The sequence below is a fragment of the Lepisosteus platostomus genome, chromosome 13, assembly GCF_059453375.1.
Source record: "Lepisosteus platostomus isolate fLepPlt1 chromosome 13, fLepPlt1.hap1, whole genome shotgun sequence".
NCBI lineage: Eukaryota > Metazoa > Chordata > Actinopteri > Semionotiformes > Lepisosteidae > Lepisosteus > Lepisosteus platostomus.
Genome location: NC_142623.1, coordinates 14,462,811 through 14,473,350, shown reverse-complemented (window position 1 = coordinate 14,473,350; position 10,540 = coordinate 14,462,811). Strand labels below are relative to the sequence as shown.

At 49.8% G+C, this 10,540-nt stretch overlaps 1 protein-coding gene across 1 annotated transcript; it reads left to right on the top strand.

Annotated features, from left to right (window-relative positions):
• The first annotated feature begins 385 nt into the window (after positions 1–385).
• Positions 386–9,273, top strand: LOC148650026 (heme-binding protein 2-like). The gene is made up of 7 exons (XM_088603401.1): positions 386–541; positions 2,906–2,962; positions 3,800–3,887; positions 4,188–4,308; positions 4,818–4,957; positions 5,732–5,895; positions 6,855–9,273. Coding segments are annotated over exons 1-7 (681 nt in total). The 5' UTR covers positions 386–539; the 3' UTR covers positions 6,964–9,273.
• Positions 9,274–10,540: the final 1,267 nt, after the last annotated feature.

Sequence of the window (10,540 nt, the reverse complement as noted above, 5' to 3'; positions counted from 1 at the left end):
CTGGACGGACAGTACCCATTCTAGTCCCTAAGATGTTTCATCATGTCTCTGAAATACAAGACAATTGAACCCTCCGGTTAAAAACAAAATAGAAATGACAAAATCACTCCTACCAACGCCAAGACCGGATGCTGACCCCGACGCACTGCGGGCTGCAATCCAATATGCCGTTATGTAACCTATTTCATAAGATTTTTTTTTTTAGTGTAGGGAAAGGAGGAAAAAAAAACAGCTTTCACAACGATGCTACTCCTTTTTTTTCTCTCTCGTTGCGTAAAAATGGAGCTTTTGTTTATTCTGGAGTTAGAAACTCCTCCTCGGCGGCCAATAGCCTCCCTCTCTCTTGCTCATTCCTGTCCTCACTGGCTGTGTGCGCTGTTTTGGGGATGGGGCCTCACAGACACGCGGCTCGTAAGCCAGCTATTTAACCGCGCCTCCCCGGGCAGGAGTTGACACGTAGGGACCGCACTGCGCCGCGCATCACAGCCCGTTTCACACACAGGAGCGAAGACAGGGACTGCCCGCGGAACTTCTCGGAAATGTGAGTACGGAGCCCCTTTCGTAAAACCGCGAGCTTTTTCGGCATGCAGCCCGCTTGTCCGCGGGGGGTACTGTTAGAGCAACGGGACTGGGGCGCAGAACTGTCGCGGCGCATCTGCCGGGGCTGTGTCCACTGACCTCGTCTGGTGTCGCGGCGGTATCCTCAGACCAGCGCCTTTCGGAGTCCTCAAGCTGCGGAGCCCCAGTGCCGACACCGGGCAGGGACGGCGACGAGACCCGGGTTCCGGCCTCTGTGCCGCCCTTTCCAACTCGTCCTTTGAAATGCGCGCGGTGAAGCGCGAAGCCTTTCTCCTTCAGTGTAGGAAAATCCGTTCTCCGCGCCCGCTACCGGGATATACGGTAATCGCAAAGCTTAATGCTGACAGATTTCCGACTCTGTGGGAGCAAAGAAGCGCTGATCCGCTCTTCTGAATTCTATTGCTCCGCTGTCTAAAAGGCACTTCTTCTGAAAGTGTTATCTCGTTATGAAAGTGACCCTGGTTTTGTCACATAACACGTCCCTGCTGAATGTAGCAGACCGATCCATTAGGCTGTCTTAATGCTGTTTCATCCTATTCCGCTCGCCTGTGGTGGGAGGCCGGGATGAAACAGATCTGTTTCTAAAATCTTAGATTTTATTTGGGTGATCAATATTCGCGATTAAAACAATTGCATTTGCCCCGTTGTGCGTCTGCATTGGAGAGGAGTACCTGGTTGTGGTCAGAAACCTTTGACTTGCTCTGCTAGTACTTAGATCATTCTTAAGAACCTTACCGTGCATCAGGAGTTAAAGCCGGATTACGGTAAAAAGAGTTTATGAGTGACTCCGAGAGGCTGTGCGTCGTGAACGGAGGAGTAGGAATCGCTAAACGTGGCCAGAGCTCCGGAGGTGAAGTCACAGATGTGGGCTCTTGACCCTCTCATCACCGCGACCGTGTCGTCAGTGTCTTGACAGGGAGTAGATCCGCACCTCCCCTGCGCATGAAAACCGCAGTTCTTCGATTACAAACGTTGCTCTGTATCTGACGTAGCAGTGGTGGTTAACAAGGGATTATCTTGCGGTATAACGCGTATGCATCTGAATGTGGAACAAGACTGATGCAGGAAAGCTCAATTTTCCTCAGAGGACTCATTCCTCCGTGGGCTTGTAGGCGACCGCGGCCGGGAGACAGGTGGCAGGCCGGGCGCCGGTCCCGTGTTAGCTGAGCAGTTATCAGATTTCCGGGTGCAGAGAACCTGCTATCGAGTTGCCATTGCCAAGTCACCAGAGACTTTCAGGTGATGAACTGTTGTAGCAATTCTGGGCGTCGCCGAGGGACTGATGAAATATTGAATTCAGATTTCCCCTGTCCGATCTACAGTACACCACCGGCTCATGAGTTAGTAGTAGCTGTGCGAGTGGTGAGCCATCTGAAAAGTACCGAGCACGCCTCGGCCCGCCAGCTCGCTTTGGAATAACGGAATAATTTTGCATTCTGTAACAGAAATAATAACAGTATGGGTTTAAGGCGGAGTTGCTATCGATTCTAATTGATAATGCTAGCGTGCACAGCCATATCTGCAATTAAAATGTATTGTTTTCCTCTAAACATCCATCGGGGAATATCTGCTGGGTCAGCTGCTCATTGGGGAAGCCCACGCAAAGGCAACAGCTAGAGGTGTGGGACTTGGAGAGGCTGTTAGGGGAATTGGGGATGAAAGACAGCCTGGCAGTGACACTGCAGTACCGCCTGGCCTGGCCTAGCCTGTGCGTCTGTGTCGGGCAGGGCTGGCACTCTGCAGCCTGGCACTGGCACGTCCTCTGCAGGGCAATTGTCAGGGCCAGCCTGTCGCTGGCACAGAGCGGTCAGCTGGATTCTCTGCGGTCAGCGTGTCGCCCAGACACCTGATCCTGGTGTGACTCAGCGTTTCTGCGTGTCTCTGTAAACCGGCGCAGTCTGCAAGATCAGCAGGAAACATCTAGCTCAGAGTGGGCACGTCCAATCTGTTTCGGTGCCGTTACTGTCTTTATGATGTACGGTGCTGGCTTCTGGAATTATCGCTTTCACCGAAGACGTTGCCTGAACAGAATCGCCTGATCGCAAACGAGCTCTGCCCCGGAGTAAGCTCACAGCCACAAAAAGCTACAATATGTATTTGATAATAGTGGGGAAAAATGACAAACCTTTCAAATAGATCATCCAGACTGTTTCATTAGAGACCTCTTAGGCTTGACAAAATAAGTGTGTGTGTTTGATGAAGTTCTGCAGGAAGTGTCTGTCATCCAGCGTAAGCGATGAGATCGGCCCGCTCCGCTCCGCCATGCGGCTGGCAGCAGGTCCCGCTCCGGCTGCTCATGTCCGTTCTCCCTCCTCCTCTCCTCCAGGGCGCTGGCAGGACTGGCCGTGTTCGCGCTCTTCCTGGTATCCGACGCGGCCGTGGGGTAAGGACCGGGCCGGCCCGGCTCTCTCTTACTCCCAGTGTGAAGAAGGAGCCCCTCCTCCACAGACTCCAGTGCCCTGTTCCCAACCACAGACCCCCCACACTGACTCGGCGTAACTCACACAGAGAGATACGGGAGTGAAGCTGGGGGAGACGAGAAACAACTGAAGACCAGCTCCGTCCAGCAAACAGGCCTTCACACACCTCTCCACCCTCCAGACCTCTCACTTCTCCGCCCGGTAGAAGGGTCCACACAGAACATCTACAGCTGTTTCTTGTATCCCCCAGCTTCATTCCTGTGTGTCTCAGCTTCGCTCCCGTATCTCTCTGCGTCATTTCCCTGTTTCTCTGATTTTGTTCAGCCGTCTCTCCAGCTCCCACAGCACATTCGCAGACACAGACCCTCCACATTGACTCCTTGCAGTGGGTACAAACCAGTATAGGACAGGCTACATTGGACTGGCCAGTTTACAGACCTGGTGAGAATAACGGCATCCATCCAGTTTAGGGTCACAGGCGAGCTGGAGCCTGTCCTGGCAACCAATGGGCACAAGGCAGGGTACCCCCCGGACAGGACACCAGTCCATCACAGGGCACACACAGACACACAGTCACACCAGGGCCAACTAACCAGCCAGTGTTCATGGGGAGAGCATGCGAATTCCACGCAGATAGCACCCCAGCAATTAAGCCCAGGGCCCTCAGCGCTGCGTGATAGCAGCCCCCACTAAACTGATTTCATGTCAAGTGTGAGCATTAGTTCACGACGGCTGTGTTTTTGTCGCGAGGCCGAGAGTTTCTTTCATTGCTTTTCGCCGTTTGTGCTTCCTTTACCCAGCCCGAGCAATTCCAGCGAGTCTAGCTTTTGTACGGAGACCAAGGAGTGTCTTTTTTTCGACCTGATCTGCAAAACGCCGAACTATGAGGTGAGGTCCCCTCTCTCGCTACTCCCCCCCCAGAGTGGAAGTCTTCTTACACTTTTTCCTGAAGTGCATTTGGTTGCTTAGTTCAGGTACAGACTGTTTGCATTGCTGATGGACAACATGTATTCTTGTCTTAGATCAGGGCCTTGCAGATCCATATGGATCCAGATGAGTTCTTAACTAACTAGGTTGATTGGCTGGGGCTGTGTTTTGCACAAAAGTTCTGCAAATCTCAGTGCAGCGTTAGAAAGAGTCTCCCCAGAGCCACCGGCAGTGTGAGCGACACGTGTGTCTGTGTCGCAGGTGCGCCACTATGACGCTACGAAGTGGGTGTCTACGGACGTGCAGGCCTACTTCCTGGAGACGGCCGCGGGAAAGGGCTTCATGAGGCTCTATAAATACATCACTGGGGCCAATGAGGACGGTGAGATCACTAACGCCGGCTGTCAGCAGGGGGCGCCAGACCTGAACCGAAGCCCAGGCAGCTATAGCTCAAGAGACGAGAGCACTTTATTTCCTCAATGCAAGAATAGAAACTGTTGAGACCAGCACTCTGCTTCTTTTAAGAAATTTCTGGGTCCAGGTTAGCATGGCAGCAAGCAACAGGTGCAGGGCAGGATACACCCTGGATGGGATGCCAGTCCATTGCAGGACACACACACAGACCCAGACGAACACGACAGGGCCAACGTTTCCAGAAGCCAGTCAACCCACTTTGGACTGTGGGGGAAAACCCATGCAAACAGGGGGAGAACATACAAACTCCATACAGATAACACCCAAGCGATGCTAACCTCTGTGCCTCCTCAGAACAATTACCTGCCAAACAAGCAAGATGGCCTTACTTGTCTTTCATTTCTCATCTTCTCAGTATGAACTGAATCACCATCCAGTCTCCTCAGGGATGATTTTTCTTCTCGTGTGTTTGTGCAGGAGTCAAGATCGACATGACCGCCCCCGTGATCATCCGCATTCCCGAGGACAAGAAGCTGTTGGAGCCAGCAGTGTACACCATCAACTTCCTGCTGCCCTCAGCCTATCAGGAGAAAGCCCCCAAACCGACCAATGAGGAGGTGAGTCTTGTATTGTGACATCATCACAGACCCTAAAGCACAAACCTTCCAGCCTGCCTCAGTTGCACTGAGCTCAAATGGCTATTAATAATAATAATAATAATAATAATAATAATAATAATAATAATAATAATAATTGCTTACACTTATATAGCACTTTTTTGGACACTGCACTCAGAGTGCTTTACAGATAATGGGGACTCCCCTCCACCACCACCAATGTGCAGCCCCACCTGGATGATGCGACGGCAGCCATAGTGCGCCAGTACACTCGCCACACACCAACTATCAGTGGGGAGGAGAGCAGAGTAATGAAGCCAGTTCAGAGATGCGGATTATGAGGAGGCCATGATTGGTTAGGGCCAATGGGAAATTTGGCCAGGAGGCTGTGATTATACCCTACTCGTTTCAAGAAACACCCTGGGATTTTTAATGACCACAGAGAGTTGGGACCTCGGTTTTACATCTCATCCAAAGGACAGCGCCTTTTTACAGTATAGTGTCCCCGTCACTATACTGTGGCATTAGGACCCACACAGACTGCAGGGTGAGTGCCCCCTGCTGGCCCCACTAACATCTCTTCCCCCAGCAACCTTAGCTTTCCCAGGAGGTATCCCATCCAGGTGCTGACTAGGCTCACACCTGCTGAGGTCAGTGGGCTGCCAGCTGTGAGTTGCAGGGTGATTATAGCTGCCAGCATGCAATTCTATCACTGTAAACCGTGAAAATGCAGGTATAGTACATGGTCTTGAGCTGTTCTGGCCTGGTCTGCAGGTCTACTTCACTGACATGCCGGAGATGACCGTCTATGTGAAGAGCTATGGGGGCTGGATGTTGTCCATGACCTCTAAGCTCTACTCCCGCCTGCTGGCCAAAGAGCTGAACAACACCCAGGCCTCCTACCACAATGTCTTCCACTACGGCGTGGGCTACCAAAGGTACCATCGGCCTTCTCACCTTGTCAGCGCAGGGGGCGCAGTCCCATCACTCAGATCCACTGTAGGGTCCATCAGGGTTTGGTTATATATATATGAGCAGGTAGTGTAGATTTCCAGCTCACATATTTTTTTCCATTATAACCTGACATGTCTGCAGCCAAGTTAAAATTAGGGATAACACCTTTCCCATAAACTTGCTTTGTGAATTGCAGACAGGCCCTTTGGTGGTAACAATTCACCTAAGATTTGCAATTTCTAAACCTTTTGTTGCCTCAATTGATATTTTAAGTGATTTATTTTGGTTTTGATTGCTCCTCATTGTACAGCTTTTCTTTCATTGATTTTACGGTTCATGAATATCGTGTCTATGCTGGGAAGCTGTTTCTCACAGTTAAATCACCACAAACACAGGACTTCCCTCAAACCCATGAGCTCAGATAGTTCACTGACGCTGGGGCACAAACTAACAGTCCTCCCCAGCCCTCCTCACACCCAGGAGAGAGGCTGTTTCCTCTGAAGTGAGTACAACCTGCTCCCACAGCTGAGCACGTATCTCAGTAGACCAATTCACCTGCTGACCTTAAGCAAACCACTGTGCCCCGGCCTGCCAATTAACCAGCAGACCGTTCCCCCTGTGCACATTCAGACATTCCCCTGATTATTATCATGCTAGTGTCTCGTGACAGTGACACAGAGCACAGCTACAAGACGCCTGTTATCTATTACTAACCTAGGACCAGTAACGCCCTCTAGTGGACACTGCCTTGTTATCACACCCCTGGCAGTGGAACTCAGCAGGCGAGATGTGCCATAATTGCATAGCATCAGCACTGAAGCACAGACCCCTGAGGACTGCGATCAGGTGGCAGTCGGGCGATGCTCTTTCAGGGATAATGGCTCCCTCTAGTGGTGTGCGCAGTAACAGCATCTCCTCTCTTGTGTGTGGTGGTCACTTGCAGCCCTATGAAACTGCTCAACCGACGCAACGAGGTGTGGTACATCTCTAAGGGGGAGCTGGTCTGCGCGACGCAGGAGGAGATCCCCAGCGATGCCACAGTGTCCGCCTGAGCTCAGCCGTCCAGGGAAGGAGGGAACAGGAAACGTGTGCAGGGCGTCCTGGACCCACACCGCAAAGCTTCTCATCCCCACAGCTTGGAGTGTATGCGCAGAGCTGAGCCCGCGCCCTGCTCTCCTCCCCAGCCCATCCTTCGTCACGTCATCTCCCGCAGTCGGAACGATTAAACAACCAGGGGGCAGTCAAGCCGCTGAGGCGTGGATTCGAGCGGGCTGACGCCCGAGCTCAGGGGTTCGGGTGCGAAGAGAGACACTATCGCTAGAACGTCGAGCAAGGATCTGCACTGCTCCCTGTCTACTCCGGCATCACTGTGAGGAATCGCATCCCTCAGAATTACAGGCAATCGGCACAAGACTCTAGGATCTACAAGCAGGGAGTCAAACTCCATTCCCAGAGAGCCAGGCATCGCCCCTTACTAATTAACTTGCACTGGGAGAGGGACTCCAACCAGGCTCCCAGGTGTTTCACAGGTGACTGTCTCTTTAATCAAAGGAATGTTGTCAGCAGCCAACCATTAAAAACCTAGTGATTAAGAAAAGGTGAAATGTTTAATTCGGCTGCTGGGGTTGGAACACAAACCTCACTGGCTTCGCCAAGGAATTGAGTCTGACACCCCTGAGCCATACAGCCGAGCAAAGGAATTCAGGTTCAGTTTTTAATTTGTAATTTTCTTCAGCTTTTGTTTAAACCTTGGCCCTAATATCTAAAACGGAAACAAATCGTAAGAATCTTCCACACCCGAATCCTGGTATTAATCTTTCTCCCGACCCCAGTGCTCAGCGGGTTTTGTTCAGGGGGTTAAAAGAAATCTGTTCAGTATCCAGTCAACATTTACAGAAGCCTAAGGTCCCTGAGGTGTGTGGGTGTGCGCTACACATGTGAGCTGTTCTCAGCCTGTGCTTCCAAGCCCTCTCGTTTCTGTGAATACACTCAGTTGAGACACAGGTCAGTACCCAGTGAGGCACAAAGAGGAAGCAGCCACAGTCATTCCTGCCCCGCGGTGCAATAAATGTGCTTTCCTATACTCCGGTACAGAGCTCTTGCTGTCTCTCTTTCCTGGGCGCAGTAGTTTTGAGCGTTTCTTCTGCTAGTCTGCGTCAATGGGACACACTCAAGCCTTCTGTCTCTGCACATTGAATTTCTTCACACATGCATACAGCCACAGTTACATGCACACATACACACATACACACTGATACATGCACAGATACACCCATACACAGATGCATGCATCCACAGATTCAAAATGGTACATTTACACAGACAAATGCACACATCCACAGATACATGCACCCACAGATACAAAATGGTACATATACACACAGATGCATGCATGCACACATTTTAGGTCCACTCTTCTTCCTGATTCTTATCAATGACTTAGATTCCATTCTAATTAGCAAACGAGTTCAATTTGCAGGCAGAAAGGAGGAGGGGGGGAGTGGTAGACACAGAAGCAGCAAGTGGGGCATTATAGAACGCCTATGAATTCAGCACCAATAGGGCCAGGTGGTTGGAACCCACACTGTGCACAGCGCTGGGGAACGGAGCTGCAGGGAGGGTGTTTGTGTAGATTCTTCTCAGGCTGTCCTCAGTCATCATCACGCCATGCTGGGGAAAGCCTGGGTGGAGAGCAAAACATTTCAATTTATATTCAGCCCAAGCTCATGTCTTATCTGTAAGACCTTGTTTAGAATATTGCGTTTTGTTTTGGTCAGCTTAACAAAAAATAAATATTTTAAGGGCGTCTGGAACTGGACTTCCGAGAGAGGCAGGTAAGGTGCAAACTTAAGGCTCTTTTGCAATTTGAAGGAACAGATGGACCTAAAGTTATGAAATGGCCAAGACTGGCTGAATGGCCTGCTCTCGTTTGCAGCTTTATTTATGTAAGGTTAGATGCACAGCTAGACAGGACTGCTCTGACTTCAGAAGCTCCCCACTGTCCAGTGCACATGAGTCCCAGAATTAATTTCCCAGCTCTAGTGTCAGCTGGTAGCAACAGCATTGCAATTGAGCAGGGCGCATTCTAACATCCCACTGCAGGTGCTCCTATGCGCCAGCAGAGGGAAGTCTTCAGTCTTCTTTCAGTCTACTCCTGAAAACTGTAATGTTCCTCAATTTAACTCTGTCAGACAATACATTATTACAGAACTGGTTTTTTTTAGTTAAACGTTCAGACGACGTGAACTGACTGAAAGATCAACGTCTTTTTTTGTGCAATTGTTCTTTTGTACATGTTAAAAAAAGCATAATCATTATGTTTCACATATTGTAACTAAAATAAACACACATATGAAGTCAAATCTTTTTGCAGTTTATTCCTTGTGTATAGAACATATTGCATGCTACATATGTTTAAAACATTTCTTTCTTGCACAATTTTTTAAAATGTTTCATAGTATTACACTGAGATTGAGTGAGAAACTGTAAACTGTGTTTTATATAAACCAGTGAAGTCACTAAAGCACCAGTGGCAGTAGCAGTACACTTGGTAATATTCAAGACGTATGCAATGAACTGCTTAAAAATGCAATAACTAACCAGAACCCTGAAGCTCCAGATAAAGGCAGACCTTCTCACTCAAATATGTTTGTGGTTGATCTGTTCATTTATTAATCTCTTTAAGAGCCATCAACTATTTGCAGGGCGTTCCTGAGGCGACTGTACGCTGTGGCATTATTAGAAAAGCAAACAGTGACTGTGAAAATAGCTATTGTGGCTGATAGATCTCTGTAAACTGAGCTGTTCAAAGCAGGACTGTTCATCCGCACAGACAATCACTCTCTAACTCTCTGGCCTGTCTCCTTCCATCTCACACTCCAGTCCCTCGCTCTGAAAGTCAGCGGTGGCCAGTCCAGTTTCAGGGAACCAGAAAACATTCATGCGCACACACACACACGCTCACACTCACACATGCACACGTGCCACAGTGCCCTGCAATGATATCAGACCCCTTCTTGTTGCACATTTTGCACGGAGAAAAGGATTGAACGTATTGTCCTGTCGAATCATTTTGTCTGGTTCTGGCTGTGGGCAGGCGCTGGGATGCATTGATAAGCTGCAGCTATGAATTTATAGCTCTGCCCTTTCCTATGGTGATGTTGTCTCAGATTTGCGGATTGGTTGAAGGCATGTGTGCAAAATCTGCACTGTGCTAAATTGATTAACGGGTTTTGCCCTTGGTGTGAATCGGGTCGCCGGTGGGCATCTCCTGTGATGATGCCTTTGGCTTATGGAATGCAAATCCCTTGGAGAAACCTCCCACAGGGGCAGTCTGGGGTTGAATCTTGCAGTTGGCAAGGAAGTGGAACACGCTGGAAGCCTTAAGGTCTTTGCGGCAGTGAAGTAGGATATGAGCTGCACTGTGAACACAGCGTCTTCTTCCCTGTGATACAATGGTGTTAATTGTGACCAGCACCGTTGTGGTGTGTTGGTTACAGCTCTGAACTCGCCACCAGGTTGCAGGTTGAAACCCTACCTGGGTTGCGCAAGTTAATTCAGGCTTTAATGCTGTTCTGTGTAAATGGCCAGCTCTTCAAGCTGTCGCTGTGGATGCTGATCTGCCTAAGC

What these genes read in the sequence shown, in the direction of transcription:
- LOC148650026 (XM_088603401.1), top strand. An exon ending in GCAAAACGCCGAACTATGAG is followed by an intron (nt 3,888 to 4,187) that starts GTGAGGTCCCCT and finishes TCTGTGTCGCAG; the next exon opens with GTGCGCCACTATGACGCTAC. An exon ending in CACTGGGGCCAATGAGGACG is followed by an intron (nt 4,309 to 4,817) that starts GTGAGATCACTA and finishes GTGTTTGTGCAG; the next exon opens with GAGTCAAGATCGACATGACC.